Here is a 23042-nt window from a genome sequence, read left to right as displayed (position 1 = left end):
TTGCTAAACATATATTAATGTGTTAAAAAAGAAAATTAGGCGAACAAGGTAGTTTACTTTTTATCAAATAAAACTGAAAAGTGCACACCTCAGGATAGCCTCTGTGATGCTTTTACATAATGGGGAAAATAAGTCTATTTCTCAACTGCACATGCAATACTCTGAGAATGTATTAAACCACTATAGAGGACACTGGTAAAATTGTTTGTCTGGTAGAAAATGGTTCTTAAATGGTGAAATCACCATTCAGGTATACACTAAACCAGACTCTTCAGAGAGTGTGCTCGCTCTTTGAAGCAGTGCTTAATTAAAGTTATACTGTGTTCTTTAGAAAGTTTTTCCTGCTATTCTTTACAGACATATGGCCAAATAAAACTGATTTAACAATTCAAACATGAATTTTTTTCAGTCTTCCCTGTCACTTACTGATTTATGAAGACTAATATTTCATCATATATTATTTCACACTCTCTATCAAGGTCAGTTTTTACCCCAACCATTTTACTAATACAACAAATCTGTATGAAAATGTACCTGAAATCCAACAGAAAGAATTCTTTCCCCTCAGCTCTTTTAAAAAACCTGACATAGAATTTAGGAATTTTTTCATTATTTTGTACCTAATTTGCCATATTATTTTTGTCAGTACACCAATGATTTCTCGAAAAGAAAGTTAAAAAGCAGCTGATTTTTGCTACAATAGCAAGTATGTAAACCACATTGATTCCTTCAAAGCTTTATTATTTACCAGCTGAGAGCTAATTAGCCTGCTTGCAATTTCCTTGTGGACAGCCACAGTACACAGATAGTACAGTAAGTTCCGCTTAGAACATGCTGCTCCTGTATTCTTCTTGGTGGAATCAAGCAGTGAACATACTCGTTCCAAGAAGTCATTCCAGTCCATGTCTTTCATAGATGATAACTTCTCAGCTAACCATAAGAAGCAAATGAGTAGTTAAAGAAAACAGAACTTTGATGCTGCTTTAACACACTAGAAAGTAACATCAACATGAATAAATAAGTTCCAAAGTTTGATTCTAATTATAATGTTATTATTTAAAATATTAAACAAACATGTTGTAATCCATGTCTGAAGATTATAGAAATCAAAAAAGAAGCACGAAGAGAAACAAAGCATGAAAATGTAGCAATAAAAGCCTCAAAACATTTTGAAAGTGCAACCCTGCTAAGTCCTTGGACTTCATTTAAGTAAACATTTATTGGCATTGTATTTAGGAAAGGTAGTAGTTACTGCTCGTAATCATTACTAATTCTTAATAAGAAGGTGTAGTTTAATTAGAATAAATTTGAGGCAAAACCTAATGAAAGTCAGGAAAATCTCAGAATCAATAAACTGAAAATGTGTATAATTACTCATATAGGTAGGTATCCATCTAGTTAAGCCTTAGTAGTATCAGGACATAGATGACTTCAGAAGGAACACAAAGTCAAGTCACTAGGATGACTAACATACATCCTGTGGTTCAATTCACTGACCACCGTATATGAACAGAGATTTTTTCAAAGACTTTATCAGTCTCGGCAGGTAACTTCACTCTAGCAACCACACACTCCCTCAGTTTTGGCTAGTTATTAATTAATAACTTATCCACCACCCTGATATGCTCCAGTACAGAATATTTAAGAGCACGTCTTCTGCCTTTTAGTCCAATTTTATGCTTAAGTAACAACACCCACTAATGAAGGCAATCATAACTTACACAGGTAAAGGTGAAAAGAGATTTGGATTTCAGGAATTTATCTTAATTTTTCCATACTGTCTTTAATCATTAGTGACAAGCAGCACCAAATTCAGTGTCTTCAAAAACAACCAGAAAGTTGTCCAGAAAAAAGCTACAACCTTGAAAGTGTTACCACAAACACTGTCCCATATTAAATAAATACAGACAAAAATAGTTAAACATATCAGAACATCAGTGTGATAATACAGCTACTTAAACACAATATGAAATTCAATACCAACCCCTTAGGCACTTGAATCTGATCATTTTTGCCCAGGATGTTAGCAAAATTAAAAACATTTTCTGTTACTACAATCTTGATTGGGAGACTGGGGGATGTTTCGTTCCTTTCAAACTATAAAATTTTTTTCAACAAATTAACTCCTCAAAATACATATGTCTAGGAGGAGGTGCTATGTGAATTCTAGAAGGACTACATATGTGGCTGACATCCCTCTTCAAGCACAGTAAAGTGCAATAATACTTCCTTAAACAGACTAGAGGAAATTTTCCAGGGGAAGAAAGGTTACATTTGTGACCATGAGTGGCCTTTTGTTTTTAGAAATAACAGCAGCCTTTCCAGACTTTAAAAACAACAGCAAAAAAACAAATCCCAAACAATTCACACTGTCTTTTGGGACATGATTAGCATAACATTTCATGAGTAAAGTTGGGACTGGCAAGGCTGCCTAGTATTACAGCTGATCAACACTGCTCATTCTAAGATCCTGTTTCCATCTGCTTCTCTGCCTTGTCAAATTTTAATATATTTGGTTGAATACTTCAGTTAAAATATCTCAGTTGTTTACAAAAAAATAATACAGGAAAAAATATGCTGGTTTTCCCACACTAAAACAGTTGACTGTCATTTTACAAGCTTTTGAGCATAGGCTTGTAACTGAAGAAGGCAGAAGAGAAAGTAAGGGCATATAACTGTCAGCACTTGAAAAGTCTACTCAGAATTGGTCTAGCTAAAAACACTACATACGCAACTTCAGTTTCAGAAAAGTTATGAGTTCTTCAACTGTGACAGCTCATCATCTACAAAGATGAGGCTACAGGTCTTGTGACAGTGAGTTACACCATCATACACAGAACTTAAGTTTTAACAACTTCATCAGATCCGTACCTGAATACGTTGGTATGTGTAAAGTTCTCAAGTCAAATCTAACTGTCACTTGCTTCATTATCTGGAAAAATAAACAAAAACATTACAACTAGGTTTTTTAATACAATTCTGGAAATCTTTTATATAGCTGAACACAAGAACACGAAGATGCAAAAACTGTCCAGGATGGGTGTACAAACCATTGCTCATTACCAAGGCATTTTCCATTGTTTTCGGATATGTATTTCTTCCAAGTAGATATTTGAGACTTAACTGTATCTTTTTAATATAATTAAATTGTTAGAATTTCCATTTAAGTGATTTTTTTTTTTAAATAGGAATATAAAATAATAGGACTTTTTTCAGTTTACAATTTTATCTTGCTTGGATACAGAAAAATACTTTCATTTGGGTTTCAAAAGCTACAGAAAGGAACTATGCAGCTGAGAGTTCATGTTTTAGCAATTCATTGCCGTACAGTAAATATGTGCATGTATATATATATATATATGTACATACAGAGTAGATCATTCTAGAATATAAAAAAATCATATTATCACCAACTAAACATTTGTAAGGTACATTTTTTTTCCCCACAACACATCATTTTCTGGTATATCATGAAATTAGATAACTGCTCAGCAATGGAGCATTTGAGTGTGATTTTCAGAAACTAAAGCGTACAAAAAACGTAACTGTATACTGGAATTTAGCCTTTGACAGGTGAAGCCTAGGTGTAACTAGAGAGGTATTTTCTGAAAAGGTCTTCAGTAACACAGATCTGCAGAACACAGGGAAATTTTACAATACAAGCTGACATTTCAGCTTTTAAAATCCTGCCAGCATCTAGTAAATCCCTTTCCAGGAGATTAAATTGCAAGCTCTTCAGCTTTACCAGGTGTCAGAATCATCCTTTAGTTTGAAGATCGCCAAGCATGTGGCGACTCTGAATACATGTCCTTGGAATTTAGTGGGCTATTTTGCACTAATTCTGAGTCTGGCATTGCATGGTAAGGAGATTAGTCTCCATGTGCACATTAGCATGTACAGTAACCCCTAATCTCATCTCTTATGCTTCTAGTAAGAATAGAAGCAGTGAAGGACTAAAGCTTTGTGTCGGAGTCCTGAGGCAGAACTGAGACTTTACAGAGGTGGCATTCAAATGCATCGTTACCTTTTAAATTCTCCACTGGCAACAACGTCCTCCACCCCAAACACATTAAAACAGTATTGTTGGGTAGTTACCTTATCTAGCGGTATAAGATTTTTAATCTTTGAGAGTGTTAGGAATTCCATTAAAACAAATCAAAAAAAATGTCATACTAAAGCAACTAAAAGCTGTAAGACATTCTCAATGAGCTAGATGTTCACTTCCAATAAAAAACGTTGCATTCTCTGCATCTGCCACTTACTGAGTGAAGTTGCTAAAATTACTTCATTGCTTTGCACAGAAATAAAAGGAAGACTAAAGGGGCTCTTGCCTATCATTCCTTCTACAAATACTACACGTGTGCCCATACAGGCACATTACATTGTCATTGCAGTGCAGAGCTCTGATTCTTTTTTGCTCTTCCTTTTGCTGTCAGGGCACGTCTCAGTCTCTGTTCCAGAGACCCATCACAAACTCTTATCACATTAGAATCTATATGACAAAAATTGGATGGACATTTCTCGTAACTTCAGGTCTTCTTTTCCAGAGAAAATGAGTTCATATTTGTTAGAAACATTATCATGTCTAAAGTTTAAAGAGTAACAAAAGTCATTCTGTAAAGGACTAACTCCTGACCTAGAAGGCTTCATAGATGGCCTTGTTTTGAGTATATCAAAATACAGGTTTGTGTTCATTTAAGTAATAGATACCAAAGCAAGTTATCAGAAAACAAATCTACAAAAGCACTGAACACAGCATCTAGTAGCTTCTGTTTCTTGTAAGACATTATTTAATATCAGTATTCAATCCCCAAATAACTCAGTTCTCCAGATTAGCACCACAACAGGATTATAAAAGACTGCCAAATATTTGCATGAAAGCTTGCCAGATGACTGGGTGGAACTGCTTTAAAATTAGAATTATAAAATACAGGAAAGGAGTTTCACCCTGATTAAAGACATATCTGCAAAAATAGCCCCACCCAAAAGTGTCTGATTCTTATATTTTATTTTGCTATACCTTTGGATTGTCAATGATTGATGTAATTGTAAGATCAGATTCAGTGTAAATGAGCTCTTTCAATCTTGACTCCATATCCTGCTGACTTGAGCACATATTTTTAGCCTAGAAGAACAACAAAGTTTTTTAAAAAACTGTTTCGCACAAAACATGGAAGTTTGTTTATTCACAAAATATTTCATTTCAACATTATACCACACAGTTTGGCCTTGTAAACAATATATTCTAAATTACTTTTTATTTACGTAGTAGCAGATAAGGCCAGCTAAAAATGATGATAAAGAAACATGTTGGAATAAAAAGCACCAGATCCAAAAAGTAGACTGAGAAGAAAGAAAATAGTGTTATTCCTTTTATACACTGGAAAAAAAGGAGGCCTAAGCATCTTTCTTAACTCTTACATCTGAAGTTCTGCAAATATTATTTTTTTAATAACTTGCACCCTGTAGGAACTGCTTTCCTGTTATAATTACAGAAGGCTGGAGAAGAAAGCTGACTTTGCCACAGACTCGAGGCCAAAATTCTAACTATAAAGATACCACCATCCCTTAATACTGTTTTTCTACTCACATTTTTCAAGCATGAATCTCTTTGTGAAGAATTCTGGATTAAGGCAGTAGTAGCATCACTTATTTCTACTGCAGTGCTAGTTCTAGGTGTGGGACGAGAACTTACAAGAAAGAAAAAAAGAAAACAAAACAAAATAAAGACTACAGATTAAGTTTCACTGCAAACTACTTTTTTGTTGCTCTTTTGAAACTTCCATGCCATACAACAAACTTTCAAAGCTGACAAACATAGATGATGCTATGACATGATCATGTTCAACTAAACATGAACTTCCTGTCTTTAAATACGTCCTGACAAGGTTAGGATTTGTTGGTTGGTTAGAAATCGGAAGGACTGGTTGGTTTCTTCTTGTTGTTAAATTAATGTAATTTGATTATTTTCTCACCAACAGTCACTCTCCAAACTGAATGCTAAAACATGATTATCTTAACTCCTAATAACCAACAACATACAAAAAGAATTAACTTGACAAAAAATTGCAATTTATTTTCTGTTATTCTCTTCTGACTGCCAACTCTTGGCTACGTAATGAGAATTAAAAATTGACCAATTCTCATATACGAATGAAAACTGGGTTTACTTTTCAGTTTTTCTTTTTAAAAATCCTGTCTGCCAATTAGAAAATGAAGAAAGGAGAGACTAGAACAGTGCAAATTTGCGATTTTCATAAAGCTGCTAGTGAACTTGGTATTTGTTGTATACATTAATTCGAAGTGTCTAAAATCAACTTTAGAATGGTTAAAATTGGCAGGCCAGGAAACTAATTTAATTAACAATTTCAAATTAATGTGTTTCCTTGATTAGCAGAAAGTAATATACACATTTAGTTGCGTATCAGCCTTATTTATTAGAAAAAGCAACTACATTAAAACTGCAAACCCCAAACAAAATTAGAGATACTCATGAAAATTAATGATCAAATGACTACCATAGTTGTTCTCATTCTTATCCTTATTTTGTTAAAAAGGCACCTTTTCTCTATCTTCAACAGACACTTATATTTAAAGGGCACAATGAAGGAGTACCAAAATATTATCTACTGACTGGATAAAACTATCTAAAATGTCCTAATTCTTATTATAAGAAAATGTTGTTAAAAATTCATAAATTTTTTTCTGCTCTCATTCCTGACATAATTTGGATTACATCTTGTTATACTAAGTGTTTGTAATGCCATTATAGCATTTCTTTTCAGCAGATTGCTAAAGCAAAGAGCAAATGCTGTTTTAAATGACTAATAGTACGGGTTTAGCTGTGACTAAAGAAGTCATAAGCGAGATGAGAAGCAATACTTTATTAAAACCAACTGAAATAACTGGAAAAGTAGACACACTCTTATGTACAAAAGCCCTATTTCAGGTTACACAAGAAGCTCGAAAGAATATTTGATTTCAATCTGGAACATTTCTGCTTGATGACAATAAGAACAGCATCTATTTTACTAGATAAACTTCTCGGCTTGAAAGCCAGTACAAAGTTTCAGAATCAGGCCTCAACTAAAACAAATCACTGTTAAGCCAATCACTATTTTCTATTTAACTACTAGATTGCTACCAGTAGCTTGTGATGAAAAGCTGCAGGCCGAATTTATTAGTGGATCTTAAGCTGACTGCTTACCCTTGTGTATTTAAAGTAAGCATATTCAAAGCATATTCTCATATACATGAAGTAAGAATGAAAGTTCTAAATAAATTCTCCTGTTGAGACAGAGAGCTAAGAATTCAAAAGTTTGCTTCCAAAAACCAGTGTAATAAAGCCATAAAAGCATTGCTTTAACTACATATACTGCTTTTGCAGTTCTTCAAAGATGTCTTAACATTAATTAAACTGGTATAGAAAACTCGAAAGGAGACACATTAACAAATTGTTACAAACAAAAGAATACAATGTCTGAAGGGGGGGGGGTGTGGTGTGTGCGCACAGCAACCAAAACCATATACGGTTTCAAGGGTTTTCTAATTGTTCTTTAGGTTTTCATACCTGAGAAGAAATATGGAGTCATTTGATTCACCATCAACTGCACTTTTTGGGCATAATTCAATCTGAGTTTCCACTGAAAAGAGAACATGAACTTGCATTCAGAAGTCAAAAAAAATTAAACATGTTTGTAAGATTGACAAAATGCAAAGAACAAAATAATTCAAAATAACGTGATGAACAATATTACCTACTTTGAAAGAAGTACTTGGTAGCTTATTACCTGCTCTTGAGGATGACCGGTTATGCAGATTTTTGTGAGTACCCACTAGCTCTTTGGCTCTCCAAGACCCTGATGATTCTGTGTCTTCACTGCTGGTTAATGAAAGATATTAATTACACAAGTTTAAAAAAAAAAAAAGAAAAAAGAAAAAAAAAAAGAAGGATCATATCCATTATTTGTTGCTATTATTAGCATACAATTTAGCTGTCATTCTCTAGAACACCATATTATTGTAACAGGTTGTCCTGGTTTGGGCTAAATCAGAACTAATTCTGTTTTAGTGCTTTAACTTTTCAGTCAATTCTCCTCTAACTAACTGCACTTTCTGAATCAGCAGCATGTTTTTCCAGACAGTGACTGCCTCTAGCAGTGATAAGGCCTGATGTTTATAATTCGTACCAAGGAATGGGATGCAGAGAGGCCCTTGCTTATACTTATTCTTATAGCGACCAAGGTCACTGCTAAATCTTGTACTCCGTGTTGGGGTGCCGGGAGTGAAAAGAGTCACAAGCCCGTAAAAGGCCGCACCTGCAGGGAGGAGCGAACCGGACAGGTGACCCCAACCTGACCAACAGAGTATTCCATCCCATACGCGTCATATTCAGTATAAAGCTGAGGGATCAGGAGGGTCTCTCTCTCTTCTTCGATGGCTGACATCTGAGGAGAGCTCTGTCTGTTCTTCTGTCGTCAATCCCGATCTGTGCATCCCTGAATCCAGTGCCTGAGTCCAGCTCCTGCATTCCGTCCCTGTCTGCTGCGAGTCCAGCCTGGGGCTGCCCCAGTGCCAGCCCTGCAGTGTGCTGGTGACGTATAGTCATCAGGGTGGGGGGAGTTGGGTTTGGTGTTGCTTTTGTATCTAGTTGTATATATTTGTACATTTTGTATATATTTCATTATTTCCTTATTCTTATTATCATCTTTTCTTTTATTGTTACTGTTCCATTAAAGCTGTTTTAGTTTTCTTTTCCAAACCGTAAAGTCTCTCTCTCCCTTGTTCTCTTTCCTTTTCCCTTTTGGGAGGGGAGAGGGGTTAATAGAAAGTGTCTGTTATTTGTTAGTGGCCAGCCCAGCCTCAAACCGTGACACAGGTGTTACACGTACATTTTATACTAGTAATTGCAACAATGAAAAATAAGTTTACAGCAAATGACTTGGAGAATATTAAAAAGTCTCTAGTTCCCTCAGTAGAACTTGCATGAAAGAAATTAGAAAAGTTAAATTATTACCACATAATACCAGAGCTATAAAGAAGTATTAAAAGCTTAAGAGACCATTCAGTCTTCACAGGGAAAAGGCACAATAAACTACAATAATGAAGTCTGTAACCTAGATTAAGATCAAGAAAAACTAGCAATCTTTTGCATAATGATCTACATGTCACAATTAATTGCAAATTTATTGATTTTGGTTGTTTGGGTTTTTTAATATATCCCTCTATTATTCATATGGAACTGTGAATAGTAACCTTCCTGAAGGCTTGCCAGGATATCAAATATTAATCAAACACACATTGTGAAGAAAGTACATAGACGGGCCTCACAGTTGGGAAAAAACCCAAAACCAAACTGCTTTTGCAGGTCAGGCCAATGGCCTACATTTGTCATATTTGTCAGTTAGTGCATACCTCAGCGGCTATTTCAGAGGCATTAGAAAAAGCTCAAGAGTAAGGTCAAATAGCCCAATATCTCATAGGAGATTAAGGTTCTTCCAATTCCCTGAAAATACTTCAAAGATGAGCACTGTGGTGGAGGTTGATATGAGTCTTGCTAAAACCTTGAATAAATTCCTACTTTGCGATATAAACTTTAAATCTTGATTTCTTATCTGCCTTTGTGCTGAAAGCAGTAATAAAATTGAAAGACAAAGAGATGTATCTTCAACTGGAATAAATGTTAATAACAAAAATACTGCAGCACTAGTATCAGAAATCGGTATTAAACACACAAGAGATAATTTTAAAACAGAACACACCAAAATTCAGGATTCTAAAAGAAAACTATTTTCACATTAATTCACTAGATTGGAACCTGAAGTACCTTTCAAATATTTAGAACAAAAGTACAAAAAAATCAACACTAAATATCCTGATTCAAAATTAAAAACAAAAAAACAGCAAGATAAGAGGAGTTTTGAAGAAGCCAAACTTTTTGATACATAGAACCTATTTTCTGCATGTATAGAAGTGCAGAGAATTACAAATTTAGAAAACAAAACAACCAAACATTAGATTAATGCTTTATGTCATAAGCAAAGAATATGGGTCAGCTGCATTTGCAAGGATATAAGGCTGAGCCACAAATCTAAGATGCTGTACTGATAGGCTTTGTGATGCTTTAAGCCTAATGCATAAAACCAAACAAAAAAAATCCCACGAAAGACAAAATTGACCCATATTTATAAGAGTCCACAAAAGCTTTCAAAAAAATTTTAAGTCAAATTACTGTGCATCGTTGTTATATAAACAAATAAATAAAAATGAGAGCAGTTAGTCCAGAAGTAAATTTTAACACATTCTATAGCCAGGAGGAAGGAGCCTGTTGAAAGCAAACAGTGTAATTCACTAACAGGATACAATTCTTGTTCACTGAAGGGTGTAAAACTCCAGTCATCAACTCGGTAACAGCATGAAAATCCTAAGTGAAATTTAAAAATGAGAAAATTTACAGAAGACCCTTTTTAATTTTTTTGCTCGTATTTATTATAAAAGTCTTCCTTGAACATTCAGTACCTTAAGCTTGTGCCCTGGCTGTCTGCAGAACCACCACCACAATGGCTAAGGGATCCTTTCCAGAACGGATGCTGCAATAGGTCTGTCCAATTCAGCCTTTTGAAAATCAACAAACAAACTGAAAAAGCAGAGGCAAAGTACCACTCCACAGAGAGACACCAGACTAGGTTTTGAACCCAGTGACACTAAAGAGCAATTAATCCTGTTTGCGCTTATTTGGTCAACAAACAAGTTTTCATACAGGACAATTTTTTTTTGCCTCAATGGATAATTCAAGAAACACAGAGATATGAGACTAAGAATGAAGGAAACTGCATTGCCACTCCCAACATGTAAGTTGTCTGAGCTACCCTATCAATGACAAACTTATGTTATTTAAGAATATAACTATATCAGCTACAAATCAGTGTCTCATAAAATAGATGTGTCTATTGCTCTGGAAAAGCAAAGCCATGCAATTTTAAAACTGCCCATCATTTCTGTTACAAAGTTATCTATTTAGCACCAGCTACTAAAATACAAAGATATACTTTATCAAAACATTAACTCTCTATCTCTTCATACACACAAAAAAGCACAATTTGATTTTTTTTTTTAATGAGGGATACTGTATGTACAGTACTATAGCAATTATTTTCTCCAGAAGCGAAAAAAGACAATACGAACAACTGTCATGGATCAGACAGTTTACCTTTTCTGAGGATCCTTTTGAAGCAACCCATCAAGCAAACTAATGAACTCAGGAGAAGGTTTGTGAAAAGCAGAACCTGTAAATAGAAGCACTTGAGAAGATAAATATTGGGCAGCAAAACAACTGTCACACAATGTAGATCAAATCATTATCTACAGATCAAGCTAAAAAGTTTTCTTTAATAGTGATTTTACCTGAAAAATAACTCCGTTTATGAAGAACCTTAAATATACACTCTTTGCATTTCAAAGGATCCTCAAAAAAAGCCAAAACAAACAAACTGCCAATGCTTGGTCCCCAAACTAACTAAAACTGTTTATATGTTAAAAAAGCACACTCCAATTATCATATATCTATTTGCAAGAAATAACAGTGGAGTTAAAGGGGAGTTGAAATCTGCTTAAATTGAAATTGAATTTTCCTAACCATGACAATTTTAAAAGGACCATTGTTGCACTCCATTATACAAAACAGGTTTCCAAAATTATTCTTTAACTGAGAAAGACTACTGAGAGCTCAGAACTATGAAATGCACTTTATCCACTTTGAAAACAAAGTAAGTAACAATAGTTTTAATTCTACAGGTCATCATTTTCACCACATTACCATGAACTGAAGAGAGTCACTAATATTTAAGGGTCTCCATGAATACCAGTGATGCCTAGAATGACTGCGATCAAAAATTTCATCCCAGAAGGTAGATTTATTTCTACTTCTTTACACTAAATGATATGCCTGTCTGTCAAAAGGGAAACAAGAATTCATCAATGGGGAAAAGGTTCTTATCAAAGGAAGGCAATGCAACATTCACTTCGGCCAGCCAACTGATATCTGCAATCAGTCTCAGAAAAAATAGTGCAAAACAAAACTTTGACTTTGTATTACTCTGACTTGACTCATTAAACAATAACAGAATGTTACCCTCTGGTCTAGGTGGCAATGGATCTTCATAAAAAATCTTTTCAATTAATTCAGAAAAGCTGTCTGAGAAGAATGGTGGTCTTCCTACAAAAAAGTGTATTTCACAGATTAGGCAAACTTCAAAATGGCTGTCAGGTGCAATGATGAGCTCATTTTCCTAAAGAAACATCCAAAGAAAGAAACACTCTCAGGCTGAATTTTATTTATCAAGTTCTCTTGTCAGATTAAACACAAAACCTTGGGTTAAATTCTTCTATTGTGAACAGCAAAAGAGACCAGGGATAGAAGAGGCACCAAAGGTGGCTTGATGGAGGTCACCATGATAGCCCTGTATGAATCAGCAATGAGACATCAGGAGAAGGTCTAGGCAGAAATCTCAATATCTATGGAACAGTGTTGATCCAACAGATCAGTGAATTGTTTAAGACTTCAGAAGGTTGCACTGTAACTCTTGTGACTAAATTTTCCTTCTGGCTGCAGCCAAAGCTGATGGGTACTTTATCTGCAGGAAACCCAATGACTCTAGTTTTATACTAGTGAAAAAGCTTTCTCTTTCAAAGGTCAAAACAATGCACCCCGAGTTTAATATTGAGGCAATTAAAACATTTACACTGCCAGAATTCAAGGACTGCTATAATTTTAAATCGTAGTATTTAAACAATACATGTTGGTTAGTATCATAATATTTAGATCACAGTTAAAAGGACAACTTAACAGTATTACTTCACTTCATTATTTGATAAAGACGCCCCCCCCTTTTTTTTTTAATTACGGTTAGTATATTCTTCAAGAAATCTTTAAAACGTGTCTTAAGTTTTTCTATGTCTTAACTTCCCAAGAAAGTTAACAAGAATTTTCTCTGGGACCACAACCTATGTTTCCATTATCACAGATACTAAATAGACAAACAAACTTACAACCTGAGAACATCTCGTAGAGTAAACATCCCAAGGACCACAGATCACCGGCTTTGGAGAAGTCTTCTCCCTTTATTACTTCTGGAGCAGTGTATAATGGAGAGCCTACAAAATACAGGATGTATAATGCACTTTGATTATTCATTCAGCATTTATCCTGTTCAACACTTCAAACTTTGTCTCCACACTTCGGTGAGTTATGGATTATCTTCAATAAGTATAAGAAAACTGAGATACCAAACTTAAGTAATTTCAAAGGAACTTCTATACTTTTACTGGATTATGTACAGATTATATATGCTATTTTGTTGTTTATTTCACTTCCGTTAAACAAGATGGCTTGTGCTACACTTTTCTAACACAGCAATTACTGCAAAGAAAGTTTTGATATGCTCTGACAGCTTCCAGAGCCAAGCAAATTGAGCGGAATGGTAAACCAACATAATTCTCATGTGAGTAACAGAAATAATTATGTTCCATCAGGTTTGGTTTGGTTTTTGGTTTTGTTGTTCGGGGTTTTTTTTGCAGTTGTCCCGAGACACAAAACTTCATGAATTTAGAAAATTCTGTATAAAGACAAGGTAGCTAATCAACTGGATCACTGATCTAAACTAGTTATAGCTATTTTCATACTAAAAGGATATGAAAACATCACATATAAAATTACAGCAGCTTATTCACAAACCCCTTTTGTCTTGATATAGGAACTGTATATTTCTTTTTTTATTTCTGCAGTAGTTTCCCTCTAAACATTAAGTCAGTTCTCAAAAATCTCTAAAAAAAAATTACACAAAATCAGCAAAAGTGCCAATTCCACAATCCTTTAAAAAGTTTGTTTTGGATTCTTTTGTTCTTGAGTTTTACTTTTTTAAGTGGCATAAGGTCATCAACTACACACATCCAAACAGTTGTTCCGAAAGGCAACAGGAAAGAGATTAGATTTGTATTTCTTCCCGAATAAAGATCTGTTCTTGGTCCTAGTATTTCCAGGGTGGACTTTGAGCAGGAGACATCAAAGTATTAAGAAAGCTCTCATTTTTCCCCATAAAATATTGACAAGAATGCCACTGTTCCTAGTAACAGTAACTGCTATAACACATCATTATCTTGGAAAGAGGTCTGTGAGATGCTCTGAGATGATGACTAATAAAAGATTTGGAAGATTAAAAACAAGTTTCTGATTTTTTTTCTTAATCAATGAAAAAAATAACGTAGTATCGGCAGCCTACTGCATTTGCATGGACCTGACTGTTGAAATTAAAGCACAGTAGCTTTCTCATGCTTTAAAAAGAAATTATCATTCATAAGGAAAAGGTACTGAAACAGTTGAGCCTCAAACTACAAATCACTCAGACATTCGCATCAAAAAGGACAATGAAAGTACAGCAGTGCAGAGTCTCCAACAAAAGAAGCAGCAGTTCTGTGTAGTACTTACTGAATTTTGTGTATATGTTTAACATGAAGTTAGTGGAATTTAGTCCTAAACCTTACAGAGAGCATCTGCAGGACAGAGTTTTTAAAAGTCCAAAATAATTCCATAGCTCAAAAGAGGATTCATTTTAAATTACTTTTCTTTATAAATAAGTGATTCTATTTGCCTTTTTTTTTTTTAAAAAAAAAAAAAACAATACACTGTTCTATATGAACTAAATACCAGAAATATAACTTCATCATTTAGGAAAGCTAGTTCCAGTTTGAACTCTGAACTTCCAAAGTTTTAGTGACCTTCCATAGTTTTCATCAAATAGCAATTAATAATAGCCTCTTCAGCAAATCCAAACCAAGAATCAGTATTTTTAATTAATTCGCTACCTTGAAATATTTCAGATCTCATTCATACACTCAATTTGGGGTTTTTTGTTGTTGTTGGGTTGGGGGTGGTTTTTTTAATTCTTCAAATTTTGCTTCTATTTTTTTTCTACAAAAAATAAAAATCAAGAATAGTCTATGAAACAATGAAAACATGCTCAGGATAAACAGACAGTTTATAAATCAAACTGTACTATAGGGATTTGATATCAAACTGCAAAAAGAAATTTAGAATAAGCCTCCTCCAGTTATGTTATGTTGAAAGTTTGTTATACAAGTATACTACAGTCTATAATTGCCTACATGTGAGTTCAATCCAAAAAATAACCTCAAATCTATTTACAAAAGGCAGGAAAGGTCAGGAACTGTTAATGTGTCACACATTTTATGACAGACGGAAGAGGTTTTTTTCCAGCTCTTGGTTAAACTGCCTTTGTGAAACTTAGAATTATCACCACATACTTGTAAATACAGTATCTCTTCTTTCTGCCCATTTGCAGGCATTGTTCCCTCTGTAAGTTATGAATAATCTTCCTTAAGAGCTAAATTTTGATTCTGAGCTTACTTTAAAAATTCCCCATATGCAGGATATGTTAAACCTGCTTACATAAAATTTACAGATCATGTTTTCCACTGCAAACCCATAGGCAAACACATCAGTCTTTACAGATGATAACAACAAAATTAATTATTCAGTTTCTCCAGAAATGTAGTCAGCCCCAACAATATGATAAACAACTATTTATTTCAAGTTCTTCCCTCCAAATTACTTCAAACAAAGGCTTTTTCCAACTTTCATTCTGTCCTTCTGGTATAAGTTAATTTTGGCTAGTAAAAATAACATACCTTGACATCTACTTTTCAGGTATCTTTGTGGAGTGCTTTCACTGACATCTTCACCTTCTTCAGATCCAGCTAAAGACAAAAAATCTTTCAAGTTTTCACCTTCCACTTTAGCCAAGCAAAAATTACTGATTTTCAAAGTGCCATGCCCCTCCAGCAGAATCTAGAATAAACAAAATCCAACATACAAGTATCATACACTAAAACTGATGACTGCTGAAATTTCCAAAGTAGAAAATAATTTATTAACAAAAATTAAAAATCACAATGTCAAACTATTTAAGCACATAGAGATGATTGCTATAACCGAAAACATTGAAAAGTTTTTCTTTTAAGTCAACACCAATACTCCCTTTTTTCTTGTAACCAAAAAAATTACAGAAACTCACAATAGAACCCTTAAGAGGTTTAACGTGCACTTGTGTTTACTCATTATTAAATCTAAATGAACAACGTTACTATAGAAAAGAAAGTAAAAGTAGAGTAAAACTGTATGTGAACATAAAAGTGTAGCAAAGAGAAACATTGCTTCATCTGAGGAGAAAAAGTGAATATTTTTAATTCTATTTAGCAGAAAATTCCAAAGATTTTGTCCAATGATTATGAGAGCTTTCTCTATGCAGTCACTGCTTATTCTCATAATTAAAAGCTTCATAATCACAAAAATGTTGTTTGGAGAAATAGCCCATTCAGTCAGATGGGGGCGGCGGGGGGGAAGCAGTCTTGCTTCAGCATTCTTCATGTGTGTTCAAAGGAGCACTTTACAGCAACATTCTGCTTTGGAAGACTAGAGAGTCATCTCCGTTAGGCTTTATCCATATTTTTTTTAGTGCTTTTGGATGCACAAATGACAGAAATTGAGTATAATTGTGCAAGATTTTACAGAAAATTCAGAGAAGGGCAACTTGATCACTTATAGATGAAGATCAAAACCAATTACTGTTAAGCAAGAATTTTTGGTTACGGTTATAGTCTGGTGACTATACAAATTAAAAACAAACGTGGACTTTGACCAAACTATACATAAATTCCACACAAATACAAAAATCAGAAACTACATAAAGATTTGTAGTTTTACGCAAGAGTAAGACATTAATTTAAATGGCATTTGGAAACAACAGAGAAGGTTATTAACAAGGAAAGTTTAGTTAACTTTACTCACTGATTTTTGACTTCAGAATATTCTGCAGCATGACAGAAGAGTCATAATAATGAAGTTAAATGTCCAACAACTAAAATCCTTCATTAATTCAAACCAGAACACCAAATCAAAAGAATCAGTCACATCATATCAAATATACAACAGGGAAAGAAAATCAACCAGGTTATAAAATATTCAAGCTATAGACTTGTCTCTCATTGTCTTCACATATGTTATAAAGCTCAGTTGGTCTGCAACCTGGGGGGAGCCTCTTCCAAACAGCAAAAGAGAAATAATGAATTAAATGCTGATGGCACAAAAAGTAACACGCAATGTCCTCTATAAATAATACTCCTTCCTACCTTTCCAGGTGTCAGGTCACAAAAGATAATTCCAAGCTTATGAATATGGTATAAACCAGTAACCACATCAACACCAAATTCTCTTACTACATCTTCAGGTAGATGTTCATCTTGAGCAATAACAGATTCTAGAGAACCACCTGAAATATATTTACACATAGTCAGCAAGTGCATATAAAGAAGATGCCATACAAGTAATTCCCAAGGACATTTTATAAGCTTCTTCAGAAGATGTCAAGCAAAAATCATTATCAGTAGATATTAAACATACTTGTGGGGTTTACCTAATAGTTACAAAATCTAAGATGCAGAAAAAAATAATCTATTTCCAATACTGTGACAAAACTCTTAATTTTGACTACAATTAAATTGAGTGCATGACTTCAGAATTACTTTAATATTGATATATTTTACAAAGGAACAGAACGGAAAAAAGAAACCCAGAAACAGTGCCATGTCACAATGTAATAGGACCCAATGGGTTTATTCAAATTCCATAACCAGACCCCTGCTGCATGAGTTAAAAGAACAAACAATACCAAGAGCAGGCTACAAAGTTCTGTGAACAAGTGCTAAAGCTAAGACAGGCAATTTTCCACTGAATTCACAGACAACAGAAATAGTAAAACTGGGTTACATTCTGAGGTCCTGAGGTCAACAACATCTAGCAGATAAATTCTTTTGTTTGTTCATCACCCATAGTGTATCTCCACAGTCCTTTCCTTGACTCATGAGCTCCAGTTCTTTCATTTTCATCCTTTCCTCTCTCTCTTTTTTCTTTTTTTTTTTTTTTTTAAAAAAAAAAAAAAAGAATTAAAAAAACCCACACACCAAAAAAACACAACAATAAAAACTCCACAAAAAATACCCAGGACTAAACTTTCACTTTCCAGGTTTCTCACACAAATCCTGGCTTCCTGCCCCAGCAAGTCCTAATCACATCTCTCTGGACTTCTCATCCTAACATGAGACCTTTCTGTGTCCTTCCAAAATCACCACTCTCCCTCTCCACTAAGTTCCAACCAACCCTGCTTCTGTTTCTGACCAGACTATACTTACAAAGCCCTCCAAATAACCCTCACCTCTGTCCTTCCCTGGGCTTCACATTCACTCCCCATGCTTTTCACCACTGATTATTACTGTTTCTCTGTCCTTCCAAAAACCCCAGGTGGGGTCTCACCAGAATACACTGAGATAGTATGGACTTTTACTATGAAACAAACCGCAGGTACCAAAATCTTAACATGCATCACTTGCACAATTGGCCTCCTTTTCTTTCCACATGGAGTAAAGCACGCAGTCTGGAGTTTAAAACATGCAGTCAGCACAATTAGAGAAAGCTTTAAAAGATTTCTGTAATGGATTGACGAGAACCTATCAAAACTCAATCAATCACTTAATGGAGTTTTGGGTTCTCAGAGCTCCCAAATTAACATGAAAGTCAAAACACTTCTACTGAATGGGAAGAAAAATAATTTACTACTAGCTACAGAACTGCCCTTCAATTAAAAAAAATCATTTGAACAATAGGAAGTCATTTGTACACTATAACTTGATTTGCTCCTTGCTCACTTTATTATTGTGCACTACAAAATGAAAAGAGAACACCAAAGCTGCCAGTCCCTAAGAAACTTTTCTCAAGTAATATTTACTAAACTGCCCTCCAACTACTCACAAATGTTAAGTTCCCCTGATTAGCCCTATCTCTTCAGCTATTAAAAACCAACATTATGGCACATCAATTAATGTTTAACATACATATAGGGTGAAACAGAGGAGAAATATGATTTCAATTGATTTCTAAAAATGTTTCCAAAAGCAAAAATATTTTTATACATAAATAGGATTCTCAAGTTAAAAATCAGATAATTACTAAGATTCTTCAAAGATCTAAGCATTTGTTGTGGAAAAACTGTTAAAAGAAATCTTACAAATACTCACTCTATAAATATTTACCTTTTGAGCTTATCTTACCTGTGCATAACTCCATTACAAGCCAAAGATGGTCGCTTGTTTCATACCATTCATGAAATGTCACTATATTCTTGTGCGTGATTTCATGAGTCAGACGAATCTAGAATAAAGTTTTTAACATACTTAACCGGAAAAAAAAGAGCAATATATATGGATATAAAGGGGGGGGACACACACACAATACAACTTTAATCTACATCAACTACTTGTTCTCTTACCTTTTCCAGTGCACTAAAATTATTCTCCAATTCAAATATTTTAGAAACATAACATTCCTCACAGACCCTGCCCAACTCACATGTTTTCAAAAATATAGAAAAAAAAAAACCCAAAACAGGAAGATCCCCAACTCAAAATTATAAGCACTATTTAATCTTCCTGCATCACTGAAACAATAACAAACTGGAAATCAGAATTTTGAGTCAAACTTGCATTCCTACTTTCTTTTTCAATGAGAACATAAGTGTGAGATAAAATGGTGAATACAGTAAGAGGAAGTAAAAAGAAATTTTTCCATCATTCTTAATCTTATCAGGCAAGAGCAATCATTTAAGAGTCCCTGGAAATCTCTATTTCTACTACACCTACACAGCCTAGTCTCTACAGAGGCCTCTGTACCTTGTCAGAGCGGTATGTAAGGTATCACCAAGGGTCTTCTAAGCGGAATATCTTCTATGAACAAAATGTCTAAATTGAGCAGATTCATTAATCACCCAATAAACGATCATTGAAATAATGAAAGGGAATATGAAACTGCATTGGGTTTCAGTGACAAGGTTTTGGTAGCGGGGGGGTTACAGGGGTGGCTTCTGTGAGAAGCTGCTAGAAGCTTCCCCTAAGTCTGATACAGCCAACGCCAGCTGGCTCCAAGATGGACCCACCGCCGGGCAAGGCCGAGCCAATCAATGACAGTGGTAGCTCCTCTGTGATAACGTGTTTAAGAAAGGGAAAAAAGTTCCTGTGCAGCAGTAATTGCAGCCAGAGAGAGCAGTGAGAATACGTGAGAGAAACATCCTGCAGACACCAAGGTCAGTGAGGAAGGAGGTGGAGGAGATGCTCCAGGTGCTGGAGCAGCGATTCCCCTGCGGCCCGTGGTGAAGACCATGGTGAAGCAGGCTGTCCCCCTGCAGCCCATGGAGGCCCACAGTGGAGCAGATCTCCACCTGCAGCCCATGGAGGACCCCACACTGGAGCGAGTGGATGCAACTGAAGGAGACTGTGACCCTGTGGAAAGTGCACACTCGAGCAAGCTCTTGGCAGGACCTGTGGCCCCGTGGGGAAAGAAGCCCACGCTGGAGGTTTGCTAGCAGGACTTGTGACCCCACAAGGGACCCACGCTGGAGCAGTCGGTTCCTGAAGGGCTGCACGCTGTGGAGGAGACCCACACTGGAGCAGTTCATGAAGAACTGTAGCCCGTGGGAAGCACTCACGCTGGAGAAGTTATGGAGGACTGTCTCCTGTGGGAGGGACTCCATGACGGGGCAGGTGAAGAGTGTGAGGAAGGAGTGACAGACAATGTGTGATGGGCTGATCGCAACCTCTATTCCCTATCCCCCTGTACCGCTGGCGAGGAGGAGGTAGAGAAATCAGGAGCGAAGTTGAGTCTGGGAAGGGGGGGGGGGGGGGGAGGCATTTTAAGATTTGGTTTTATGTCTCATGCTCCTACTCTGATTTGGTTGGCAATAAATTAAACTAATTTCCCCAAGCTGAGTCTGTTTTGCCTGTGATGGTAATTGCTGAGTGATCTGCCTGTCCAGAGCCTTTTGTTATATTTTCTCTCCCCTGTCCAGCTGAGGAGGGGAATGATAGAGCGGCTTTGGTGGGCACCTGGCATCCAGCCGGGGTCAACCCACCACAGAAACAAAATTTATCTACCGGAAAAATAAAATATTTGAAATGTCTGACTGTTATCAGTTACAGTTTCTTTTCCAGAAAGTATTATATGTTTAAAACTTTGCCAAGGTTCTACAAACCAGAATCGATTCACCTTAAATGCCACTCTTTCATCAACAATAATTTATTCTTTCTAAGTAAGAAATTGATTATTTACTGGAAGGTATAACTATTCCACTGGATTTGCACAACTAATAACAAAGTAAACCACTACATGCAAGTAACTGTTTTTACAAGTTTTCTGACACATCATAGAAACAGTAAGCCTGTAAACATGGGGTTTGCATGTGATTTAAACAACTATAAAATCAGATTCAGAAATAAACACATTAAAATAAGACTCTATTTAAAGCTTAAGAATTTAAAATCTTAACAAGCTGATCTAAATGGTAACAAATTCCATGTCAAGAAGCACATGGTATTTTTCTTTTATATTACCTGTGCTACAAGGATTTTGTAAGCTGTATCTTTTCCCAGATTTAGCAGGAAAAAAACATTACTCACCCAGTTTGTTAGTTCAGCTCTTTTGCATTTATCAGTGCAAAGAACAGCAACAAAATTAATTGTCCCCTTTCTTCTTCCTTTGTAAACAACTGTCTTATTTCCTCTTCCGATCTCCTCATACAGAATGAAGTTGTCCATACTTAAGGATGCTTTACAGGCAATGGATTGGAAACATGTTATTAGTCGCATAAATAAATAAGCCTTTAAACAAAGGAGGAGGAGAAGGAAGCGTTCAAATTTAATGGTCATCCATGTACAGCATTTACCCTCCCGATTCTCAAAAACAGGGATTATGTACTTCCAGCAAGATCACACTTAATTTACAGAAGTCCTCCTCTCAGGAAATGTGATCAAAATTTTGAACACATGATAGAATTTTCTACTTCCAAAGCCCTTAATACATTCAAAAAGTTACAGCTGGGCCAGTAGCTACAAATTCTAAATACTTTTTCTGTAAATAATAATCATACCACCAAACTTGAAATTTCATGTTCTACATAAAACTTGTCTGAATGAAAATATTCTATACTAAAGCTTTGCCAAATAAGATTTCCATTTCTGCCCAAGGGCATCTCAAGCAAATGTGTCCCTGCAACTTTTCACAAGGCAATTCAAACCTGCCAAATAACGGATTTAATCAACATAACTAAAAAACAGAGGACTTTGTGAATATTAGTGTTCCTACCAATGCTAAGCTGAATGTAGCTCTACCAGCTACAGGACTCAGTGTTCAGAATTTTTCATGGATAGAAAAAATTCCTTGCAGATAACAGCTGTGTAAATTTGTTGGCAAATGTTACATTGTGGGAGTCAGGTAGTTACATGAGAATTGAATTTATATTTGTAACTATCATTTTTGTCTCAATAATTTTATGTGCTTTAATGTACATCCTGAAACAAATTAAATATTTGCCATTTGTTGCAAACCCAGCAAGTGGCATTTGTATATTTAAATAGTTAATGCTTTTCATAAAAGTCTGGTTAATACTTTTGTTCCATAATTATTTTCTCTGAGAATCCTGAAGCAATGGGAGAACTGATAGCAAAACACTGAGGCAACTATAATATATGAAGTAAGAGTTCTGTATCAGCTTTCCATCCTGCTCCTTAGTTATTCCACTGGGTTAAGAGTAGAGAGACACAGAATCCAAATACCAGCATATTCCAAAAACAGGACATATTGCTAACTAGTCCTCAGTGACCACCTTGTAGTAAATTCTTCCAGCTCCAGGACAGCTTCACACTCAATGCCCAGTTCTTCCAGCTACCAATTTAATTAGTTCCAAGCCATTTGGAGTCAGTCTTTCTCATCTCTAGATGACTTATTCCATTTTATTTATAAAACCATTGTTTTTTCTTCAACAAGACCAGTCCTCAGTGTAGTTACCCTAAAACCACAGAAAAGGAGCACATTGGAGAGGGTAGTGCAGCAACAGGAACAGAGAGGATGGAGCAAGGATGGAGAGGAA

General features: G+C 35.4%; 1 protein-coding gene across 1 annotated transcript in view; it reads right to left on the bottom strand.

The window, feature by feature from the left end:
• Positions 1 to 21711, bottom strand: part of ULK4 (unc-51 like kinase 4) — a 231804-nt gene extending 210093 nt beyond the window's left edge. The window contains exons 1-14 of the mRNA XM_086467979.1: positions 21574 to 21711; positions 19177 to 19276; positions 17203 to 17342; positions 15703 to 15862; positions 13051 to 13152; positions 12131 to 12214; positions 11210 to 11285; positions 10519 to 10614; positions 7758 to 7882; positions 7571 to 7643; positions 5591 to 5690; positions 5021 to 5125; positions 2872 to 2932; positions 749 to 930 (exon numbers count right to left, since the gene is read on the bottom strand). Of these exons, the coding sequence (XP_086324105.1) occupies positions 749 to 930; positions 2872 to 2932; positions 5021 to 5125; positions 5591 to 5690; positions 7571 to 7643; positions 7758 to 7882; positions 10519 to 10614; positions 11210 to 11285; positions 12131 to 12214; positions 13051 to 13152; positions 15703 to 15862; positions 17203 to 17342; positions 19177 to 19276; positions 21574 to 21711 (1542 nt within the window). The remainder of the gene's footprint in view (positions 1 to 748; positions 931 to 2871; positions 2933 to 5020; positions 5126 to 5590; positions 5691 to 7570; positions 7644 to 7757; positions 7883 to 10518; positions 10615 to 11209; positions 11286 to 12130; positions 12215 to 13050; positions 13153 to 15702; positions 15863 to 17202; positions 17343 to 19176; positions 19277 to 21573) is intronic.
• Between the last annotated feature and the right edge of the window lie 1331 nt (positions 21712 to 23042).

The sequence above is a fragment of the Leptosomus discolor genome, chromosome 7, assembly GCF_034619465.1.
Source record: "Leptosomus discolor isolate bLepDis1 chromosome 7, bLepDis1.hap2, whole genome shotgun sequence".
Classification (NCBI taxonomy): Eukaryota; Metazoa; Chordata; class Aves; order Leptosomiformes; family Leptosomidae; genus Leptosomus; species Leptosomus discolor.
This window is presented reverse-complemented; position numbering and strand designations above follow the sequence as displayed.